General features: G+C 47.1%; 1 protein-coding gene across 2 annotated transcripts in view; it reads left to right on the forward strand.

Moving 5' to 3' along the window:
* Positions 1 to 24,379, forward strand: part of NAV2 (neuron navigator 2) — a 367,959-nt gene that overhangs the window by 138,339 nt on the left and 205,241 nt on the right. For both annotated transcript variants that reach the window (XM_008148978.3, XM_008148980.2), the window contains exons 4-5: positions 14,395 to 14,467; positions 22,704 to 22,962. In XM_008148978.3, coding sequence (XP_008147200.2) covers positions 14,395 to 14,467; positions 22,704 to 22,962 — 332 coding nt within the window. The remainder of the gene's footprint in view (positions 1 to 14,394; positions 14,468 to 22,703; positions 22,963 to 24,379) is intronic.

The raw sequence follows: 24,379 nt of genomic DNA on the forward strand, positions 1-24,379 counted from the left end.
GTTTTTATATAATAACTAGAGGCCCAATACATGAAATTTGTGCAAGAGTAGGCCTTCCTTCCCATGGCTGCTGGCACTGGCTTCCCTCCGGCCCCGGCTTCGTCCGGTCTAATTAGCATATTACCCTTTTATTATTATAGACATTTATAGCTGGGCACTGTTTTAGACATTTTACCTGCATTAACTGATTTTATCTTCATAAAACCATTATCATTCCATTTCACAGATGAGGAAACTGAGGCAGAAAAAGGTTGAGTAACTTGTCTGAGGTCACACAGCTACTAAGTGACAAGCAAAGTTTGAACCCTGGAAGCCTGGCTCTAAGTCCATTCCCTTAACAGTTAGGCTATCCTATATAATAAAGAGGGAATATGCAAATTGACCATCACTCCATCACAAAGATGGCTGCACCCACAGCTGAGGCCAAGTTCCCATAAGGAACCTTAATGAGCAATCAGCAGGGACCTGAGACTATGCCCTTCCCCGCCCCTGTGGGGCTTGACAGGGGACCTCAGGCCGCGCCCCCCACCCCAGCGCCAGGCCAGGGGACCTGAGCCCACGCCCCCCGCCCGGCGGGGCTTGACAAGGGACCTCAAGGTGTGCTTCCTGTCCTGGTGCTGGGCTAGGGGAACTCAGGCTGCTCCCCTGCTCCAGCGCCAAGCTGGGGGAACCTCAGGCCGCACCTCCCACCAGGTGGAGCTTGACAGGGGACTTTAGGCCATGCCCCCCACCCCGGCACCAGGCCGGGGGACCTCAGACTGCACCCCCTGCCTGGCAGGGCTTGACAGGGGACCTCAGGCCGTGCCCCCCCACCCAGCACCAGGCCAGGGGACTTGAAGCTGTGCCCCCCTGCCTGGCAGGGCTTGACAGGGGACCTCAGGCCATGACCCCCACCCAGTGGGGCTTGACAGGGGACCTCAAGGTACACCCCCAGTGCTGGGTTGGGGGAACTCAGGCCTCACCCCCCTCCCAGCGGGGCTATATGGGGGACCTGAGGTTGTACCCCGCTGCCAGTGGGGGACCTCAGGCCATGCCCCCCACCCAGCAGGGCTTGACATGGGACCTCAGGCCGTGTCCCCCACCTGGTGGGGCTTGACAGGGGACCTCAAGGCACATCCCCCGCCTTCGTCTGGGCTGGGGGACCTCAGGCCACACCCCCATCCTGGTGCCGGGCCAGGGGACCTGAGGCTACGCCCCCTGCCCAGCAGAGCTTGACAAGGGTGGGACTGGCTGGGTCTGGATCTAGCCCAATGCTGGGGGGCGGGGGGGCGGGCGGCCGGGTCTGGGTCTCATGTGATTTTGAGGTGCATGTGGGTGGGCAGGGACTTGACTCTGGGTCCCATGGTGCGCCCCAGACTCTGACAGGAGGAAGGTTTTCATATATATTTTACTAATTTTCTTTCATCTCTGACACTTCTATTTTAGAGAAAGGGCAAATAGCAATATTAAATTATTTCCTCTAATTAATCCCCTTTTAATGTGCATGAATTTCATGCACCGGGCCACTAGTTCTACATATAAAATCAGTTGAAGAAGAAAAAAATGCTGACTGTGATGTGGAGGTACAAAAATTACATTTGTTATACTAGCCCCTCATATAGGTGTGGGCTGAGCCTTGGGATAATTCATTACATCAGGGGAAGCAGATTTGGGATGAAGAATAAACATGGACTCTGGAATCAGGCAGATCTGGATCTCACATACTGGGCATGTGTGCTGGGCAAGTGACTGAATCGAGGAGTCCTTTTCCTCAGCTGTAAGGGGGAATAATAATGGCAGCTGCCTCCTAGGGTTGTTGGAGGGATGAATGAGAGATGGCACAAAAGGCACCTGGCATAAACCTTGCTCATGAGGAGTGTCCTCTCCATGGTTGTTCCCTTCCCTGCTCACAAGTCACATATACACTAACTATTGACTTGTGCTTTAGAAGGTTTTTTTAATGCTCAGGAGGTACGCATCCAGTGGGGTAGGTAAACAATGTGCCGCACTCCCACCTCCAGAATGTTCACCTTCTAATCCCTACAGGAACCTGTGAATGTTACTGTACATGGTAACAGAGACTTTTTAGTTATAATTAAGGATTTGGAGATGGGATGACTATCCTGGATTAGAGAGAGAGAGAGAGAGAGAGAGAGAGAGAGAGAGAGAGAGAGAGAAGAATGCTATTCGGCTGGCTTTAAAGATAAAGAAAGGGGCCACAAGCCAGGGATGCAGGTGGCCTCTAGAAAGATTCCTCTGGAGCCTTCAGAATGAATGCAGCCTGCCAGCTCCTTGGTGGCAGCCCAGTGAAACTGATTTTGGACATCTGATCTCCAGAACTGTAAGATAATAAATGTATGTTGTTTTAAGCCACGAAGTGTATTTTGTTACAGCAGCAGTAGGAAACTCATACGCTCTAGGATTCAAACAAAGTAACTTTTACTATATTAGATGGTAAGCTATCTGGGTTTATAGCAGAGGTTCATCTTGCTGCTGTGAGGCCCTTGGGTTTCTAAGCTGACTGCAGGTTGTCTCCATTGTTTAGAACTCGTCAGAGAGGAGTCATTGTAGAGAAGCAGGGAGGACAGAGGCCCAGCTTTGCTTGTATTGTAGACCACTGAGCTGTCATGTGAGTGGCAAGTGCCATTTTATCTGGTAATTAGAAGTGAATAGCAGGTATTTCTGACCTCTCTGATGCAAATGTAAACTCACATATGGGTACTATGTTTCCTAAGAATATGTTTGTCTTGTAATTAATATGACATTTGAATAAATTTTGTGAGAGATTTGTCATCTATACTGTTTAATAATATCAAATTTTTATAATACATATAAGCGGTTTTTTCATCTCTTTTAGTTCAATAAAAATTTCCATCTTCCCAGCACCTGGTGCTAAATACATGGGAAGTGCTAAGCTAATGCTTCTTTGATGAATGAGCTAAACAGTTAAGGGTCCAGCTACCCAAGAGCTTCCTAGAGAGTGCGGGTGATGTTACATATCAAATTTTAATGTCAAATACACTATTTACTTTTTAAATGCTTTAAAGAAACTTGAGTCCATCCTAAGCCAAGAAATTCTTTCAAATCCAGTCTCTTCTCTCACAATTTTATATTTTAACTTAGTCACCAAGGTGTCTGGAAAAGATACCAAAATGACATTATTTTCATTAACAAGTGAAGTGTTTGGTTTGGCAAAGCCTCCAGCTATGCTTCTCCAGCTTTAGTGTGGAGAGCTCGCTAAGAGATTGCTGGGCACCCCCTGATTCGGTAACTCTGGGGAAGAGCCGGAGAATTTGCATTTTTTAACAGGCTCTTGAGTGAGGCTGATGCTGCTGGTCCGGTGACCACATTTTGCCAACGTTGTCTTAGAGCCAAGTACAAAAAGCCTCTTCTGGGACATGCCTGCAGAAACATGCATTTAAACTTACGTTAGTTTGCAAAGTTGTTTAAAATGTTTTTAATTTAACAAGGTCGCTAGAGGGATTGTTTAAATTGAACTAAATATTTTGAATGAGCCCATCAGTTGCTTTTTGGAAAGGTTAGGATGCTTTGGACATCCTCTTGTCTGGAACTATAGTAAGATCTAAGTTGATAGGTCTGGATTGTGCACATGCTTGTGTCTGAGAGTCCGCATGGGCCCCTCTACCCCTTCCAGCTCACTTAACCTCTGTGACCCTGGGTCATCCATTGAAAAACTATAGTGATAATCCTTTAGCTTAGCACATTGTATTTAACTGCCTGCATCCCACTAGACATTAACTTCTTTGAGGGTGGGGTTGCATCTGTCCATCTGCCCACACTGCCTGGCACCATGTAGATGCTCCGAGATATTCCCATCACACTTACCTTGGGACCGAGGTGTTGTGAGTAACAATATGGTGTCAATAAGGTTAAAGAACTTAGCAAATGTGAGGATGGGTGGGGGGAGAATAGCTACTAGTACAAATCTTCTTGAGCTGAAAGAGAACATTGGATGGTGATTTAAAACCATGTAGATTGTGGTTTAATATCTAAGCCATCTGGGCCTCATGCTGGGATCCACCTCCCTGCATATGTCTTGATGGAGTTCTGATGGTTCAGCCTAGCATCAAAGGGGTGTCTTCTGTATGTGTGTATGTGTTTTTTAATTTATTTTTCATGAAACAATTAGCAATGAATTCCTGTTTGCACTTTCTTCAGGTATGGTTAGCCTATGGCATCTGCATGTTGGGAGCTGATGAGTAGGTGAATGTATGAGCCAAGGTTCCCACTTAAGCAAAAGGTAGAGAGTGGTGGCCAACAAGCTTAGTTCAGGTCCCAGAAGACATTTTATTTTATTTTATTTTATTTTATTTATTTTATTTTATTTATTTAAATATTTTTATTTATTTCAGAGAGGACAGGAGAGGGAGAGAGATAGAGAGAAACATCAATGATGAGAGAGAATCATTGATCGGCTGCCTCTTGCACACACCCCCTACTGGGGATCAGCCCACAAGCCGAGCATGTGCCCTTAACTGGAATCAAACCTGGGACCCTTCAGTCCACAGGCCGACGCTCTATCCACTGAGCCAAACCAGCTAGGACCCAGAAGACCTTTTAAAACAAAAACAAAAACTAAACAGATGCCAATAGTTAGATGAAGATCCATATACCTCATAAAAATTGTTCTTCCAGATTTTTAAAGAAAAGATCTGATAACCTGGCAACTCTGGATTGTCACTCCCCAGGCAAAAGTTGGTGAAAAATGGGTATCAGGTGCCCCTTTAGGTAGGTATGGGGTGTGCTTGTCATGCTCCCCACCATTCCTTATTGCCTTATACCCAGACCATTTCAGTCATTTGTTACCTCCCTTCCCCCTGCACACATTTGAGGTTTTTCAGCCCCAAGCTATTCTGTTTTTATAAGTATCATGAATTTCCTCCGAAATCATAAGCACTGTCATGGTGGTTTGAAAGATACCTGTTCTGGGAACATTTTGACATTGAAATAATACCTGTGTTTATATTGCCTTAAATATCTCCTCCTGCACTGAAGATTTAAAACACTGTAAAGAACATAAATCTCTTCCACAAAACATGTCCAAAAGGATGTGCTAGAAGTGACTTCTTCCTCTGTGAAGTGTCCTTTTTCCCTTTGATGTAAAGACTGGATTTGGTTTGGATGGATTGGTTACTTGCCTTGTCACACTGCTGAAGGACGAGGACAAGGACAGTGACCAAACAGTGGTTATTTTTCTCCAGCATTAGTGAAGCTCTTGCTCTTTGGTTGTTTAATCTCCATGTTTATAACTTTAAAACGTTTTCCATTAAGTGTTCAAAGTCCAATTCTGCCACTTTACAACTTTGATTTCAGGAAGGCACTCTGTGCCTCCATTTCCCCATCTGGAAAGTAATGGGGAAGGTAGATGATATCTACCTTCTCTAATGGTGAAAATGAACTGCAATAATAATGTGTGGAAAAGAATCTAGCCCAGTGCTTTGTGGTTTTTTAAGAGTGCAAATACTAGTTTCTTTCGAGGCCTCTATAGGCTTTCAAGAAGGGAATCAGTATGCCCATTTTACTGAAAGGAAAACTGAGGCTCAGGGGAATAAAGTACCTTGCCCAAAGGTAGCCAGGAATCTCTTCTCCTCCCCTCACAATGCAAACGATAGCACTTTGACATGAGTTGTTTTTTCCTATGGAGTAGATTTGATGGGTGACAGGGATTTCCACATTGACATGAGCATGGTAGCAGTCATGTAGGGTTGGATGGGGTAGCCAAACCAGAACCAAATCTCATCATTCTCCCACTTTCCCCTAAAGGAACAGGAAGGCCTGTGGAGGAAGGCATGCAACCTGGGTTTCCTTCAATATTGTAAGGATAACCTGCTACCTTTCATAGAGGTTTTGAGATGCGTCAACTTGGAATTAAACCCTCCCCAGTCCCCATCTGCTTCTATGAGGGGATTGTGCAGACGAAATCATGACTGAAGCTAAAGCAAAAGGCTTGTAGGGATTAGCCTGCTGATGGGGGTTTCTTTAAAAAAAAACTTTTTTTTAATCCTCACTCGAGGATATGCTTTTATTGATTTTTTTTTTTTAAGAGAGAAAGAGAGAAACGTATCGTATTGTGAGAGAGAAACGTCAACTGGTTGCCTCCTGCATATGCCCTTACTGGGGTTGTCTCCTGCATGCACCCTGACCAGGGATCGAACCCACAACCTTTTAGTGTACAGGGCAATGCTCCAACCAATGGAGCCACCTGGCCAGGGCAATGGGGTGTTTCTTCTAACTTGATCTTTTCTTCTATATGTCATCATCAGGCTTGTGAGACTCCTTTGAGAGAGCCTTGCAGAGATTTTCTTCTGAGTTTCAGAATTTACTGATGCTTTGTCTACAAATGACTCCATTTTTATAATCACCCAACAGTTTAATAGTAGTCTTTAGGAGGAAGGTGTCTTCCTAACACATCAATATATAGGTAGAACCATATGAAATAGCCAACATTTAGCCATGCTTTACTCATAACAATTGCCATTTTATTTGGTTCAACTGAATATTTGACAAAGACGGAAATAGTAACGGCGCTTAGCATTATGTGACAAGTGAGAAATTGTCACTGTTTCCTTGCAGGTGCATCAGATAATCTTATAGCTTGGGAAGCTCAGGATATCCTGTAATAGAGACCTTCCTTGTCTAGCTTCTTCTCTTCCGGTGGATTTTGCCATGCCTCTGACATTCCAGCTATGGCAGTAAACAGAGCTGAGAATGATTATAATATTAATCACATTCTTAATTATCTTTAATCTTGTATAATTCTGGATTGGTTAGAATGTAGCTCTTTGCCTTGGTCAGAGATTTTAGAATATGGAACTATTTGCCAAATCTAGTTTCTTGGTGTAAAGTATCTTGTTTACTACTTGCAAAATCTCCCAAATTATACATTAACTAGATGCCCAGTGCGCGAAATCTTGTGGCCCCATCCCCTCCCTCTGTCGCCGCGGGACAGACTCCCCTGCCCACCCGCGAGTGCCTCGCTGTGCACACAGCCTCCTGGTGACTGGTCTTTGGTCATGACAGTGTGACAGCCCTGGGGTTTTTATAATAGAGATGGTCAACAGTGGTCTAGAATTGGGGTTCAGCTCTTTAGCCATACCTACAAACAGCTTTTGAGATAAAAAAACAAAAACAACAACACAAAAACAGATGGAGATAATGTGTGTGAAAAGTCCTAGATTGTGCCTGGCATTTAATAATCACCTACTCATTGCTAGAACATCAGGAATTGGAAAGAGAAGGGAAGGGCAATATTGAGTTACATCTTCTGTGGAAATGAACACTTCGGGGTGACAAACACAGGAAGAGGATGATGGAGCCGTTGCCTTCATTCCAGCTGTCACCACATGGGGAGGGCAAAGTCTTGCAGAATTCTGAATTGAGTATTGAACATTCAAACTTACCTGCTTGGCTTTGCTTTCCTGGTAATCAATGCTTCCAGGACGTGCCTTGCACTTCCGTATTTGCTCTCCTTGGAATTGCGGAGTAGAAATCCTTGAGCAACCCAGAAGACCCACGAGCTACAGACAGCAAACTGGCTGAGCCACAAAACTGAATTGCACAGCTTGTGTGTGGGAACTAGTCACCAAGCTGGTGAGCACGTCTAGCTCTTGGCCTTCGTCTACAAATTACCCCATTACCCTGTTCCTTTCTGTGTATTTGTTTTGTGGGTGAAATGATACGTTCTAGTGGTATTTCCAAAACTGAGGATTCACTGCACTCTGGGGAATATCCAGGATCTGCTGTTTCATTTTATTTTGCATTTATATCCTGCTGTCTCTTTGTGGTGGCTTATGGGTTTCAGCATGCACACATGGCAATGACTCAAAAGGAGCCTGGACCTTCTAAAAAGAGCATAGTGAGTCAGTGTCAGGCTTGTCAGGCTTACACCTACAACTCGATACGTGTAAGTTGGCGCTTATCACGTTTGTGAGCTATGTTTGGTGGAGCAATACTTGTTTACAGTGCTCCCTGCCCGGGAGGCTGGCTGCTCCATGAGAGAAGGACCACACTATTTTCTCAATACTGTTTCCCCTCCTCCTAGAGCTGCCTTGGTGTGAATGAATCAGTATCTTTTCAAGAGAGGGGTTGGTGAGGGGCAGGCATGACATCAGGTGATGGAGAGCCCCAGCATCCCGGACAGCAGGGCTTGAGAGGAAAGCCAGGAGCAGGAAAGGAAGGCAGCCCAGAGGAGCTGGTCTGATTCTCTGTTTTCCCAGGGTTCAGCCCCAGACACGGCTTTGGGCATGTTGTGGCCTTAGAACTATTCCTCAGAGACATTCTCATCAAAAATGACAACACAGTACAAAAACTGCTGGTGATTAGATCTTTCTTAGCATCACACTTATATCCTCACATTTAGTGGCAACCACTACTCTATGTATTGGTTGTTATAATGCCCATTTTACAGATTAGCCCACCTGCAGAAGATCATAATTTAGTAAATGGCAGGATCATGATTTGAATCCAGGTTTGCCTAACCCAAAAGCTTGTGTTACGTTCGCACACAAAGGCATCCATTCAGCCTCTCTGACAATGACGATCCTCGGTGGAGTTTCCTCCTCTTAATGACTGCCATCTCTAAAAGGGGATACTCTGCAGAGCTCATCTGTGAGGGTGTATTATGGGAGCCTCCAGAACAAGGACTGACGTTTGCACCTTTAGTTATAACTCCCTTCCCAGGCTTCTCTCTTTGCTTCAAGGGAAAAGTTGAGAAGGCATTAAACAATAAGAACATGAACTGTCCTAGGCAGTTGGAAAGATAGTCACTGGAAGAATTCGAGATTCTTGTTATCCATTTTTTTTCTCTGCTAGAGAGATTTTTTTTGTATCCATATGGACTTACCCATTTGCTGTAATAGCAGAGAGATTCCTACAGTGTTTTTTTTTTTAAGGAATTCTTGACAACATTGTTGGAAAGCTAAAGTTATAAGTATTATAAAAGGTAAGGTGGATAATATTGCCAAATTTAAGCAGGACCCGACAATGGGACTCAAGCCCCATCCAGCCCGAGTCCCACGTTCTTAACCTTTCTGCTTCAAAGCCACCAAGAGAGCTAGAGCTGATTTGCTGGAAGCTTTGATGCTTCAATGGCCCAAGCTGGGAGAGAAGGTATGGAACCCTCTTCGTACTGCTGGACAATGTTGGCTTTAAGCATCAGCCAAGTAAGTGGCAGCCTGTGGGGCTTACAAGAGGAGATGCTATTGAATATTCCCCCCACCTAGAGAATTTGAAACACCACTATACATTGCCTTTATTCTGGGGTCCCCTTCTGAGATCACAACTATAGTGTCCATACTCCACAAGCTCTATCCTATGGGGTCCTGCAGCTCCAGGACCACACTGTGGTCCATGAGCCATGTGATCCTGTGATGATGCTGGGCCCCAACCCTGACATAGGTGGACACACACAAAAAATGAAGCTGAGCAAATTATGCATCAGGTGGTGGCCCCTAGGAATGCAGAGGAAAGAGTTAGAACAGGTAAGACAGGCATTTAGGAAGGTATTTCCCCAAAGTGCATTTTGCTTTTTGGTTTGGTTTCATGATTGGATTTATTTTCTATATTTACTTTTGGAAAGTGCAGAAGAAGGAGTGTCAGAAGGGTTAGATATGAAACAGACCTTCCTGGTTAGTACATGTGACCACAGATGCTGACATTCCCTTTCCGTTCCTCCTTGTCTCTGTTCCCAGCCTGGATGTCTCTGGACACTACTTGAGCCATCCTTGGCCTCCCTGCTGTTGCCATGGTGATGGGGCAGTGACAAGGCTTCCCTAAGAACTGGAAGGACCCCTGCCTTCTCTCCTTCACCAAGTCAGTTCCTGGGTGCAGCCCCACGTGGCTGGCCCTCTGCTCGCGCTCAGTGTCCCCTATTGCTCTTCCTTGCCCACTGGCCTTCAGCCATTTCGACTTTCTTTTGGTTCCCCAAAGTGGTACATTGCCTGCTGCCTGGAAGCTTTCAAACATTAGGTTTCCTATGGTGGGTACGACCTTTTCTGGATACCCAGTGAACTCCTATGTCTCAGCTCAAATTCCCCTCTGTCAACAAATATTCTTGAGCACCTACAACCTGCGCCATGCCATTTGAGGTGCCTGGGGCTCTATCATTGAACAGAATAGACAGAAAGCCCTGTTTCTGTGGACTCACTTGCTATCTCTTCCTTAAGAAGTTCTTCCTGCCCTCCAACCCCCAGGCAAGTCTTCCAATATATGACAGATGTTACCTGTGCGCTTTTTATTAAATGCCAGTTCCCCTACATTAGGCCATAAGGTGTACAAAGTGGGGATTATGTCTATTTTATTCACCACTATATACCCAGTACCAGCACATTGTCTGACTCCCAGTAGGTGCTCAGTATATATGGGCGAAGAAATGGATAAACAAATGGATGAGTGATGATATTTTTTGTTGTTGTTGGCAAGTAGCAAAATCAGGTGTGAGGGTCACATACATCTGAAAGGAAGTTTCTGTTGATCTAGGAGGCTCGTGAAGAAGCTACACTGTGCTTTCAGCCCCAGAACTTACAAGTTTCTCACTCATCCTTGTCGGGTCCGGATCTCCCATTGCCTAAGCTTTAGGCATTTCATGATTTTTAAAAATGGCTGTGACCATGCCTGACTTCAGTCAGCAGCTGTTTGCCTGCCCTCCCAGTTTCACCCTCCCAGGATGGAGATCTCCGAGGGAAGCCCTGGTGACATGAGACACTCTTAACGCATAAAAACTAGCACCCCATTTACTCAGTGTGCCCAGAGCCCTATCTTCCCCTGGGCTGTGGTGGTGCCCATGGTCTTCATTTGCATCCATCATTTTCATGTGCTTTGCACTCAGCTACGCTGGTATTCGGAGAAAAATGCTGCCATGACAACTGCCACAACAGATGGTATTTGATCAGTCTCTAAGTTACCAAGGAGCTATACAGCCGCGCTTCCGAGGCTTGCATATTTTATGCTATCGTGAGACCCAGTCCAGTCTTAATCATGATTGAAATGTTAGGTTTTCCATTTGCCTCTCATTCCTCCTTCTCTTTCCAGTTATTTGGCATTTGTTTTGGTTTTCCTTGCTCTTTGGCTATCTTGGGTGGAGATCTATGTCTGGATGTGGGAGACAAAGGCTGCAACATACATAGTTCATGGAAGTTGCCCTGCCAAGTCTAAAGTTCAGAGGCTGCTGAGAAACTCTTCAACTTCAGGATGGAGATTCTGGCTGAGACAGGGAGAAAAGCTTCATTGCAGCCTTTTTCTCTTGGGTGTTCATGGGCCACACGGGGTGGAGGCCACATATGGCACCAAACAAAGGGAAGCTCTTGGAAGTGCATCTTGGTCTAAACCTCCTCATTCATCCAGCATCTTTCTGCTCCCAGGGTCTCTGAGCCACATCGTGGTCCCACCTTCAGGCTTCCAGCCTCCGCCCCAACTAATGCTGTAAACCCCAGGATCTCCATCCCAGAGCTATGGCAACAAGTACAACAGCCTCCTCAGCCTGCCCCCTCAGCATCACTGGAATGTCGAACTTAGCACACATTTCTTCAGCTAATTTTGGAAAGTAGTTTATATTGGCCGCTATGTGTTAATGAACAGCCTTGGCTGTATTTACATACTTGCTGGTTAAGAGCCTTTTCCTTTGCTCTGCCTCCCAACTTGAACGGGGTTCTCATCTCGCACTGCGTGTCTGGATCACACATGAGCCTCATTAAAGACAAGTCCGTGGACGCCCTCGTGCTGTAGGAGAGCCGGGCTCCTGCCACCAGGCCGGTCCCCTCTTGGGGTTTGGTGGCAGTTTGCAGTCTCATGGCATATGAAGATGGGTTGTTTACCTGGACAGTATTTGGAAGAAAACCTTAAGGTGAAATTAATCACAAGAGAGCCTAGATCAAAGAAGCTTTCTCCCCTTCTGATCTCATTCCAAGTGCAGCTGGGAGGTTGGAATCCAGGGCTGACCCTGCTCTGCTGCCCGGCTCCTCTGTCTTCCCGGGGTGCAGATGAAAAGCGTGTGGGTCTCGGCCGCCTTGTCAGGAGTGATTGCTAACCTCAATGAAATGTTATTAAAGAGTGGATTTGAGACTCAGGAATGTTTTTTGAGCTCCTCTGTGAGCAGAGAATTCATAATGGAGGGGGGAAATTTTCAGGGCATTAGATGGGCTTATGAATCGTCTTTTAAATGATGACCCAAGTTCTTATTTTTGGTTTTAACATTTTCAGGGGGTGCAATCTGGCCATCGCATATTGCTCCCTGCTTCACCTCTTAGGAGAAAGCACCCTCGGTGCCCTTAGCCTCCTCTCTTCACCTAATGAGAGAAGCTCCTAATGCTTCCCTCGTGGCTATGCTCTGATTCTCCCTGGAATGGATGGATGTAGAAGTGTGTGGAATGTCTCTGTGGACCCTAAAGAGAAGCATTATATAAATGTGGGCTGCTGAACAGGGAGGAGGACTCTGACCGCCACTGTCAGGAGAGTCAAGCACAGTGCCTGGCACAGAGCAGAATCCCAACAATATGTTGACTGGATGAGTGACTGAAAGGATCATGTCACTCAGGTTTATCAATCGTGGCTCTACTGACATTTGGATTAGATAGTCCTTTGTTGTGGGGCTGTCCTGTGCAGTGTAGTGTATTCAGGACTAGATACTAGGAGGCCCCCTACCCCCATTGTGACAACCCAAAATGTTGCCAGACAGTGTCACGTGTCCCCTGAGGGACAAAAGTCTTAGACATTGTCACGTGTCCCCTGAGGGACAAAAGTCTTAGACATTGTCACATGTGCCCTAAGGAACCAAATCCTTGCTCCTTCTCTCCATTTCTCCCCCGCCCAGTGGAGAACTACCCATCTAAATTATGGAATGCATTAAAAGAATAACAGGGCTTTAAAAAATCAATAGGAAGAAAAAATATTCTAGGTAACCTATTTATAATTATTCATTCCTTTAATATTTTTAACATTAAAAGAAAGCCCAGTAGATGGCTGAATTGAAGCATACTACGGCTAGCCTTGCAAGAAGAAATTACTACTTACTTTAAATGATAGTGTATGCATTAAATACTCTGTGAATGGGACAAGTAAATGCTCTTATACTTCTTGGAAGGAAATTTCTATAGAATTACATGTGGTAGTAGAGCAGTGCTTCTCTTGAATATGTTGGTGGGTCTCTTTTAATTTGGTGTCACGCCTCAGACTCAGGGTTGATGGATTCTTCTGAAATGAGTGCAGTTTTATTCAGGTGTCTCAAGGGTTAATTTAAAGCATTGGAAGATGTGAAGACGGAGGGTAGAGAAGGAGGATGCTGATATCAGGGGGAAGGTGGACATGACCTTCAGGAAGACTGCTGGAAGCCTGGAATAGACTCTACTCCAATTAGAGCCCTTAACATGCAGACGCTTCACCCTCAGTGGCTATGAAGGAGGCATCAGGATATTGCTTGGGGAGAGGGAAGGCAGATGGTTACATGTACACTGTGAGAGACAGCCATTTATTAATGAAAAATTAATTCCATGGGTTAAATACTTGTTTGAGTTCATAAGAATGTGTAGGGTTCTTGGGAGGTCAGGTAGGCTGTGGGTAGTTGTGGAGGTGAGGGGGATCTCCATTGTGAAATATAAATTGTGTGAAATTCAAAGATCCCTGTGCTAAGTCAAAAGCAATTTCCTTTATTTATGGTCACCATTGACATTAATCAAGCCCGAACATTTTCCTGTAGACCAAAAACTAATTAGCCCTGACAACTGAAGTCAAATCAGACCTTTGGAGATGACCTAATGGGTCTTTTGTGAGGGCTGGACATTGGCTTGCCCTTGGCCATGGCATCAGCCCTGGCAAAGGTGGCTGTGGGGTGTGCCCCTTCATGCCACAGAAAACACAAAGGTCAGAGGGGTTCAGCAAGCTCGCTGCCCTCCCTGGTCATCTGCAATGCCTGCCATCCTGAGAATTTTGTGAGTAAACACGACCCAGATTCCTGCTGAAACTCCCATTCACTGCGCATCGGACTGCTGGCCGCCTTGGTGGCTAGAAATTTCTCCCAGCTGCTGGCAGACGGGTGGGTCTGCTAACCTCGTCCCCACCTCCATTTTTCGGGCAGCTGCTCAAGTTTTCAGGATTGCACTGGTGACAGTGATCAGCAGAAGAGCTCCAATTCCACCCTGGTTATTTTTGGCAGCCGTGAGCAATCCAAGACCTCGACTTTTGGCTCTGGGTGGTTGGGATATTAGGTAACCTTTTCCTGTGCAAGTACAGACAAAGGAGAGTCCTGACCTGCATCCATTCATGTCCTCCTGTTTTTCCTTGTCGAGAACTTCAGCGATGCCCGTTGAACCCTCGCTCCGACATAGCACTTCATTTCTACTTAGAGATGGCTCTGGAGAAGGCTGAGCGTTGATTGAGTGTCTATTGTGTTTTTTTTCCTCCTAGATTGAAAACATAGATGCCTGCTTGAATTTCCTGGCAGCTAAGGGAATAAACATTCAGGGGCTGTCTGCAGAAGGTGAGTCAGCGCTGGTCACGAGGCTGCCTTTTCCCCATTAGAAATACCCACCTGTTTCTTATTGACAACATGAATGCACTGAAGACAAGAGACGCTGGTGGGCTCTTCTGGTTTTGTTTTCCTTCTGGTTTGGAGGCATCTCAGGGCATGTCTAGGCTTGAGGGTGCCAGCTTTTTGAAAACCTAAAGAATCCCTCCAAGAATGCAAATTCGACCACGCTGGCCATGTCTGCAAGGCACGGCGGGGAGTAGTGAAGACAGCTGCTTCTCGGGGAAGGGCTCAAACCAGTGCTTGATTTTAGTCACCTGACGAGCAGGTCAGTTAATTATCAAGCCGGGCCTTATCTGTGGGAGAGAGAACACAACCACAGAACATATTTAAACTGCACAGTTCCCAGGGAGAAAGGCCTAATCCTTATCTCTTACTTGTATGAGAAGAAGCAGTACTTTTCCCAGGTTAAAAAAATAAATAAAAGCGTTTGATGTATTAATGAGACGCTACGTTTTGACATCCTGATTAGTTTTTAATTAACTCAAATTTGGCGGCTAATTAGCACATTCGTGTTTGCTGGTGGTCTGCTATTGGCCTGGAGGTGGCTGGTCTGAATTCTCAGCCTCCTCGGGCAACATCTTGCTCTGGAAACGTTCGCTCGCTCGCTCTCCTATTTGTCAACACAAGCAGCTGCCAGCTCCAAAGCTGCCACAGGCCCCGGCATCCTCCCAAACTCATTAGGCTGCACCTGCCTCCACTTTTCCCAGAACAGGTAAAGCAGATTGGGCTTCGGGTGACACCACTTTTCCCTCGCAAGGTTGGCATCCGCTCCAGTGGTCAGGGTGGGGAGGGGGGAGCAGTGAGGAAGGAAGCAGTCCAATGGAGCAGGTAAGTTTGCAAGTTCATGGATTCCGTTTGGGAACTGTTTCTTGCCTCTGTTCTGCTCTGCAGTGAAAGCTTGCTTTTCCTGGCTGTGTTTCTGAGCTGCAGTCTCCTCCAGTGTTCGGTAGGGGGTGGCCACCACTGATGCCTCGTGAGTGTTTCGTGTCTCTGAGTTGGGCTGTTGGAATACCCCCGTGAGAACTCAAGTGTGCCTCGCCTGTCCCCGGTCAGGCATGGTCACACTGCCACCAGAGGCCTCTGAAGCAGCTGTAGGGTGTGAGCCCTATTCCCAACTCTGAGAGAGGAAGGTGGTCAGTGGGTTCCCCTGCCCCTGAGATGTGAGCCCTCCTCCCCCGGGTTGAGATCCAGGTGGAATAACATGTGGTGTGCACATGGCTGGGGCATGGGGTGATTGATTGGTGGTGTTTCCATGGATAGGTAGGGAGATGCAAATTCCCATTCTGAGGAACCTATTCCCTCCTGGTGGAGAGTCCTTGTGCTGGCCAGTAGGTGGCAGGCACATGCTCCTCCCAGTTTCTGGGATTGTTTGGACCACAGGCCTGAGCCCCTCCAGCAGAGCATCAGCAGGGGCTTTACCGAGTCTTGCTCAGCAGAAAGGGCTCTTTTGGATGTGAACCCTGGCCATTCTGCCATCTATCTACCCATTACCCTGCCTTCTGCCTCATTCATCTACACACACACACACACACACACACACACACACCCCTACCTGCCTGCCACCTGCCTCATCCTCTCTATATCTTAAATCATAGAGAATCTACTCAATAAGTATTTGTTCAATGAATAATACCAACTGCGCCTTTAAGGCTCTTATGTGCATTGGCTCCAGCTCTCACAACGGACGTTGGAATTTACAATAGGCTGAGTGTACAGATGAGGATACTTTGGCTTAAAGAGATTATGAGTGGCATCCCTAAGCCCTGTAGCTAGTGAGTGTCAGAATCAGAACCCAGGTCTGTGTGATTTCAGAGCTCATGTTCAGGGTGTCTGTTGGGACAGCAGATGGATAAAATCTATGCCATGCACAGGTGCAAGAAAGCAGAAAAGGTTGAGAACCCTGTTTGCTGGACCATGGAGGCATGTCATGCAGAGGCACTCTGCCCTCCGCCCCTCGCCGATGTTGGAAGTAGCCCTGTGAGTCTGGGCATAGAGAGGCATACTTGTAACCAGTGTGTTGAGGTATCCGTTATTGGGTTTATGGTATTTCAGTAACCGCCCCCAACTGTTCTGTGTTGTTCCCCACCTTTCCTTCCAAGTCGAGACTCATGTAATGATATTTTGGCTGAATTTATAACCCTTCAGTCATGCTCATTATTAGAACAGTTCTGTGTCAATACCTATGACTCAGTCCTGTTCATTTTTAAACTTCAACCTCAAAGCTCTTTTCCCCCACCATTGCAGGTGGCTTTGGAGGTTGAAGGGGGTGGGGCAAAGATAATGTGACTTCCTTTTCCTTCCCTGGTTCCCAGGCCTGGGAGAGCACAGAGAGGCAGAATTGGGCTGGTGGTGAAGGTGCAATCCCCTCCTGGGTGATTGCTACTGTCCCCGCTGAGAGTCTCTGCATGCCCTGCTGACCAGACACTCCCTCCCATGCTGCTCCCAGGGCCCTGTGATGTTTGTGAGATTTGACCAGCTCTTGCAGCTCATTTCCAGCTGGTAGCATTCAGGTCCCACCCCCCTGATTCAGGCCGCCTTTGTCTCCACACTACACTGGTCCTGGTAAGGCTCTAGATCTTGGACTCATGATCCTTCCATTCTCCACCATAGAACCAGCAGGAATGTGTGGGCTCAGTCTCCCACTTGCAGTGGGTAGCACAGGCCTCCTGTCATTTGGAAACCCCCCCACCATATGATCTCTCTCTTCAGCTTCCCCTCACTCAGGTGGCCAAGGGGTCAGATCTGCCAAGTCTCTACTAAGCAGGTGTCCACCTGGGCACTGGAAAGCCAGAACTCCCACTTGGAGTGATTCTTTTAGAGCCTCCTTGCCTTTGCACGGAGTACAGGGACCCCACCTTCTTGCTCCTAGGTGAAGGAGGAAATATCCTGTCTCTGTGACCATCTCCCATTGCCACCCTTCAGTACCCTCAATGACATTCTCCAATCTAGATCTACTTATATTGATTTGGCGGGGGGTGGGGGAGGGAGGCAAAGGTTCATGACGATGGTATCTGGTGGTAACACTGATTCTGAACTTATACCGTCTTAAGGGATAATGACTGGGCCCAACCTTTGTCAAGTCCTTGAACTTAAAAGCAAGGGTACTTAGAGCCTTTTATTCACAATTTTAGGGTTACAGGAATCTCATTTGACACACTGTTAAATCGTAGGAATAGAAACCTACGATTTAATTGAGAACTCACCCTGTGTCAGTCACTGAGATTAAGTGCCACAACATTTTATCTTATTTAGTGTCCCCAGCAACCTTATGGGGTCAGTATTCACATTATCCCATTCATACAGATGAGGAAGCGAGACCCAAAGAGGTTAAGTTCCAGTGGGGAAAGGGAGGCCCCAAGGTCAGCTGTGGGCAAGCCTCTCAGTCTGCTGATTTGAAGGCCTCCTGTTTTCCTCCTGCTCACTGTTGCCCACACTTCTCACCACCTGCTTGACTACTAGAAAGCATTATAGGGTTTAAAGAAATAATGTCGTTTTAATGCTTTTTATTTTCCTTTTGAAGATGATTGAGTGCCTTAAGGCTCCTCCTGATGAAAAATAGCATCAGCAGTTGGAAAGCCCCGTAGGTGCCTCTCCACCCCTTCCCAGTGACTAAAGCTGGTTTTGGACCTGGGAGGATGTATGCACCTGTCCTCGAAGCGTTTCAGCAGCTCAGGTCCTGCCCTGACCTGCCTCTTGGGGAGCCACAGAGAGCCTTTGTTCCAGGGCACAGACAGCAGATGCCTGCAGGCAGAGGCTACAGGCCCCAGTGAGCCAGGTGGAGATGCTGCTGGTGTGAGGCACAGCCCCTGGACGAGGCCTCCTTGCCCCCTTGGTGCTCCCAAAGGTTTGACCCATCTTGGAGACTTGCCAGAGTCCTGTGAGCTTGGGCCTCACCCTGCCCTGGGTGCTTTGCAAGATCCCTTCAAGCCCTCTCCAACCCACACACCATCTGTCAGGGCCATCTGTAAACCTGTCCCTGTGAGGAAGTAAGGCCTTTATCCCTGGGAGTTTGAGAACACCTGGCCCTGAGCCCATCTTCCTGTACTGGAGAAGCAGAAGTCCGGAGCTATGGCTTATCCTATCTCGCTCACCAAATGTTTGCTGGGCACATGCTATATGCCAGGCACAGCACTAGGCACTGGAGTGCACAGAGAGCCCAGCCAGTCATACAAAACTAGGCTTCATTCCAATTAATAAGAGAGCTGTGCTAATGGTATGTACAGAGTCCAATGGCGCCCAAAGAAAGGCAGTGATCAGCTCTGCCTGGGGCAGTCAAGGGGGCTTCACAGAGGCAGTGATGTTTCCCCTGGGTTTTATAGAATGCATAGGCATTCAGCAGACCAAAGGAAGGTGCAGAGAAATCTAGACATGAGATGGAGCATAGGTAATATAATGGGGACAAATCTTGCAGACTGGAGAAACAGAGGCAGAAGACCCTTCCAGATGCCTCTGAGAAGGAGTGTATGCTTTCAAAGTGAAATCAGTTGCTGACTTGATGAGCTCAGACCTGGGTTTTCTGCTCTGACGTCCACAGGCGTAGATGCTGAGCTTCTTTCATCCTGAGCCAGAAAGCAGGAGGTCTTTCTGGACCTTTCACATAAAAGCAACAAGTGGATCGTTTCTGTTTCCTCCTACCCACATCACCTGAGTTGGGCAGTGCATGTGGGACTGCTTCTGCCCCTCACCAGAAGGGGCCCTGTGGGCTCTGCTCCCACCCCCTTGAGCCACTCCCCTGTGGGTAGAGTCATTGACAGCATGGCAGGCAGTACACAGCAGGGCTGCAAGAGTCAGGTGGAAAGTTACACAGTGAATGTAGGTTGCGGAGAGGGCCCAGCTGGAGGAATAATGCCACACAACCCATGGTCCCCAATCAGTTGGGCGAGCCTTACACCACCCACCGTGGCTTAAGGCAATTGAATAGAGATCCTGCAACTCTGCGGTCAGAGGCAACCCTCCCTTTGGCTCCGAGTCCCTTCCTCCCTACAAAGCAGGTTTCTTTGTGTTAGATTATTCCAGTGCTTGTGCCTTTGTAAACCAGGCCTGTGGTTTCTCTTAAATAATGTTGAAAGAAAATAGCTCTCCTATTTATTCTACCCTTTGTGCCACATTCCCTATAGCATCTATGCAGATTAGTCCCAGCTAATGGGAACAAGGAGATCAGTCGGAACCCAGAGAGTCAAGGCAATGCAGGTTCTGATGGAAACTGGAATACAGCTGGGTACTTTGTTCTTCAGTTTACATGGGGCGGCCACCAGAGGAGAAACGAGAGCAGAATTCCTGCGTCGGTTTAGACACAAGCTAGCCAGTGTTTCCTTGGACAAGTCAGCTCTCTCTAGGTCTATATTATTTTCTTTCTCTAGACAGCGAGTGTGAGGATAGTTGATCGGATGCAAAGCAGTACTCTTTCCAAAGCCTTGGGGAATGTCATGGGGGAAACATTTCTGTGGGCTGGCAGAATGACATTTTGTTTTTCGGCTGCCAGTGGAGCCAGTGTACCAGGCCCCAGGAAACACAGACAGATGACATTTAGAACTCTGGAAGGAGCACCGTTCTAGCTATTTTGGACACTGTCTCTTCATGACCACCCATAGCATAAGCTGGGTGGCTTTCAACACCAAACAGATCCTTCACCACTCTTTGAGTTTCGTGTTCTGAAAAGAAAGTTAAACAGTCCAAATGCCCGTCAACTGGAGAATGGATAAACACTGCGGTACATCCATATCATGGGATAGTTGTCAGCAATATAAAGAAACCAGTGATACATGCTCTAACAGGGATGAACCTTAACTACATTGTGCTAAGTGAAAGTTGTAAAGGACTACATCGCTCATGATTCCATTTATATGAAATGTCCAGAAAAGGCAAATCTGTCAAAACAGAAAGCAGATGAGAGGTTGCCTGGGGACAGTGTAAGAGTTAGATGTGTGTGAGCATGAGGACTCTTTTCAGGGTAATGGATATAGTTTAAAACTAGGATGTTACTAAATTGACTAAAAATCATTGTCTATTTAATTTTATGGATGAAAATTATACCTCAATGAAAAGACTGTTAAAAAAAAAAAAAGCAGAAAGAAGCTCCCCATTGAGTTTTCTCTAACATGAGATTATTCATGGCTGGCTTCCTTCTTGACCCCTGTGAGGGGCACAGGGGGGTGGACAGCAGCCACGGCTTCCTTCAGGGAAAAGCCCTGTGCTGAGTTTTGAGGATGCCGCAGGTAGAGTGACTCTGTTTTCTGAGCCAAAGAGGGAAGGGTGAGCCAGGCAGTGTCCTGGGTGCTGTGTCCCCCATTTCCTTATTTATTCTTCACTTAATTTTCCTAACAACCTGGTGGGAGAGGTGCAGCACCCATCCGCCCATTTTAAAGACGAAACTGGGGCTCAGAGTTGAATCTTGTGAATAGTCAGTTTATAAATGAGGGACTGTGGGGATTTAAACCCAGGTCTTTCTGGCTCCCCCAAAAAAGTGTGTTTATGGGCCATTGTGCTCTTTGACAAGTAAAAAAAAATGTTTTAGGGAATAATGCAACAAACCATTAGGAAGAGTAAATGCCTTAAGGACCACAGGAGGTGGAGAATGTGATGAAGCTGGCCCCTGGCCCACCATGGGCTGGGCTGGTAGGTTATGAGGATGCTGACATGGACGCACCAACCTTTTGTAGCGAACAACCTCTGAGCCCTGGATATGCTGGTTTGCAAGTTCCTCCCTTCTTTGTTTTGCTTGTAGGGTTTAAAAACCGTATTATGGAATGTTTGACACATTCCATAACAAAAGAATACTTACAGAAGAAGAATAAAGAATACTTATATGACCACCAGCTAGCTGACTAAAACATTATCTGGCATGCCTTTCAATTCACCACACATGATGAGTATACAAGCAAGCCAAGTTCTACAGTATTAGAAGACCACACTGCAAGCCAGAAAAACCTAGATTCAAATCCCAGCTCCAGCAGTTATTACCTCGGGAGATCATAAAACCTTCCTGAACTGCGTCCCTTAAGTAAGAGAGGGATGATAATACTCACTTCCCAGGTTGTAGGGGTTGAATGAGATGGTTCCCAGAAAGCTTAACCCAAGACATGCTAATTTGTAGTAGTTCTTGTTGTTAGAAATAAGTTTTGGCCCTAGCCAGTTTGGCTCAGTGGGATGGGAGGCCTCACACCTTCTGCTCTTCAACTGGTCCTTGGAAGAAACTCTTGTTTCTTTATCAGCAGCCTCTTCCCCAGCCTGCCGCTAACTGGGAGGGAGGGTGTTCCCTACACGGTGAGGCTTCCCTTCCTCCAACCCCACTCCTTCAGCTTAGGGTCGAAGCAAAGCAGAGGGAGCCCCCAAAGTTCTTCCTTCTCCCTCCGTGTCCATTTAGACTCTGGCTATTGCATCTGGTGTTAAAAGCCCTGCACACAAGAAGAGATTGCCCTGGGAGAAACACCCTCACATCCACAGCCTCTGCCTGTGAATAAGTATTTCATTCCTTCTCTGCAGCTCTGTGTTCATGTCGTGAGTCAAATGCATTTTAACATCTGAAAAACTCCACTGCGCTCTAAAAATTGTCTTATCTCCACTGTGCTCTAATTTCTTTTAATAGAGGAGAGTTTTTGCGTGAGTTCTTCATAGAAGTAAGTCCTGTAGCCTACTCCCCCACCCATCCCAAATTGAAGTTGTTTATTCAGTAGGTGAAGAGACCCAGAGCCACGTGTTGGAGGGCAGGGTGACCAGGTAGAACAGTGTGAGGACTTGAGAGTGAGGCAGCAGCCACTTGGCACACTCAGGTGGCTGGAAGCGCAGAACTCGGACTTGGCAGTGCCCTGCAAAGACCAGTGAGTTTCCCCCGTGCCAGAGGGCTTCTGTGTCCCCGATCATCGCCCAGCCCCTGGAACAAGCACGGTCTTGCTGGGGACGCTTACCTTTTTGGCTCGGCCCTTACTGAGAGTTTCCGCCTGGCACTTGCAGGCATCCAGTTGCAACTTGCCTCATGTATCCACTCTAATCTCAGCGGGAAAATAAGCTAATTTCTTTGTGGTTTAGGCCTGGTTTTAATTGACTGTGATACCAATGACACAAGTGTTCAGGAAATCTGTCGTATCCTAGACCTAGAGGAATGCCACTCAGGTGAGGGCTGAGGCAGCCCACTGGACCAGAGCAAGAACAGACTCCTCCTCTAACCACTCTCTCTGTCGTCCCGCAGAAATCAGGAATGGAAACCTCAAGGCCATCCTAGGCCTCTTCTTCAGCCTCTCCCGGTACAAGCAGCAGCAGCAGCAGCCCCAGAAGCAGCACCTCTCCTCGCCACTGCCGCCGGCTGTGTCCCAGGCGGCCGGGGCCCCCTTCCAGTGCCAGGCTGGCACTCCTCAGCAACAGGTGCCAGCCACTCCCCAAGCCCCGTGCCAGCCTCACCAGCCAGCATCACATCAGCAGTCAAAAGCACAAGCCGAAATGCAGTCCAGGTGGGGGCTCCTTGCCAACTGATAATTCTGTTTTTCCAGGGCTCCTCCTTCCCAACGACCAAATTCTAGCCTGTGCTGCATGTGGTATTTATGCGAGCTTCTTCATGCTGAGAATGACTGGTAGTTACTGAGGAGTTAGCATGACCTTGAGAAGGAGGCGGCCTCCTGGGCCGGGCAGTGACATGTTCTGTTTTAAAGTCAGAATCGCCAGCAGCCAAAGCTAAGTAGCTGCTCCTGCCTTAACTCTGGCCTATGACATGCTCGCTTGTCTGCAGTCAACAGCCCCTAAAATAGACTTCAAACTTTTCTTGTGTGTTTGCCTACACGCTGGGTGTTCGGTGTTATATGTATAAGTAATTTTCCCTGTTGGAGGTCATAGTTCTCCAGCAGATAGCTCTGCTTCGCCAGGAGAGACATGTCAGGAACGAAGAAGAAAGATGGCAAGTGGTCCTTAGCAACAGCCCTTTCCTGGGGGTCAGCATCCCTGCTGGGAGCAGTGCCCATGGAATGTACTGGGTTTTGTTGACCCTAGTGTGGTGTTAGTCATGTCAGCTGTGGCCCTTTGCTCTGCAGGACTAGGGCCCAGATTTTAGGGACTCACCATAGAGTGAAGTACAAGCTGAGAGTCAGGGGAGTGTCCGTATAGGCCCTATATACTATAGGGTGTTACAGTGGGGAAAAGTTCATTCCTAAACAGTTCTGCAAATCACCTTGTGAAACATTTGTTTGAATGGCAGCAAAAAAAAGAGATTAGGAATTAGAACGTTTTTAACTCATAGTAAAGTTAGAGAAAAGTCCTCTAATGATTGTTGTTTTTAAGTTGTAAACCTTTATCAAACCTCAATGTCACCAATCAAATTGATTACTTGATCTCATTTAATTTGTGCTAAAGAGCACAGGCCTTTGCTTCCGGGCCCCAGTACCAGCATTCATAAGCACAGGGCTTTCCGCACACCTTCACACCCTCAGCTGCCCATTGAGGTTAGGCAGAGCACAGAGCAGTTCACACACAGCAGGTACCTCACAGACGGTTTCATGTTCCCATGAGAAGTGCTGGTTCCCGATTGTGCTGTTAAAACCAGCAGTTCTGGATGTGATGGAAATCAGACCCCCTCATGAATGATCTAATTGTATACAATTCATGTTATGGAGATTTGTGAGCTAGCAGAGATGCCTGGACTCCCAAGGAGGACTAGCCAGCCAGGCAGCCAGCCTCTGCACCCTGCCCTGAAGGGCCATTCTCAGATCAGAGATTCCCAGCCGAGCTGGATGACCTAGTGAGCAGGACTGATTCTGCAGTGTGCTTATTACTCGGGTGATGACTTGCTGGGGGAAGGGTCCTATGGGGGAAGAAATTGGGAAATAATCTGGGTTAAGTTGTTGTAACTGTTAGTGAAGTTCTCAGATCCTTGAGTCT

The sequence above is a fragment of the Eptesicus fuscus genome, chromosome 13 (assembly GCF_027574615.1).
Source record: "Eptesicus fuscus isolate TK198812 chromosome 13, DD_ASM_mEF_20220401, whole genome shotgun sequence".
NCBI lineage: Eukaryota > Metazoa > Chordata > Mammalia > Chiroptera > Vespertilionidae > Eptesicus > Eptesicus fuscus.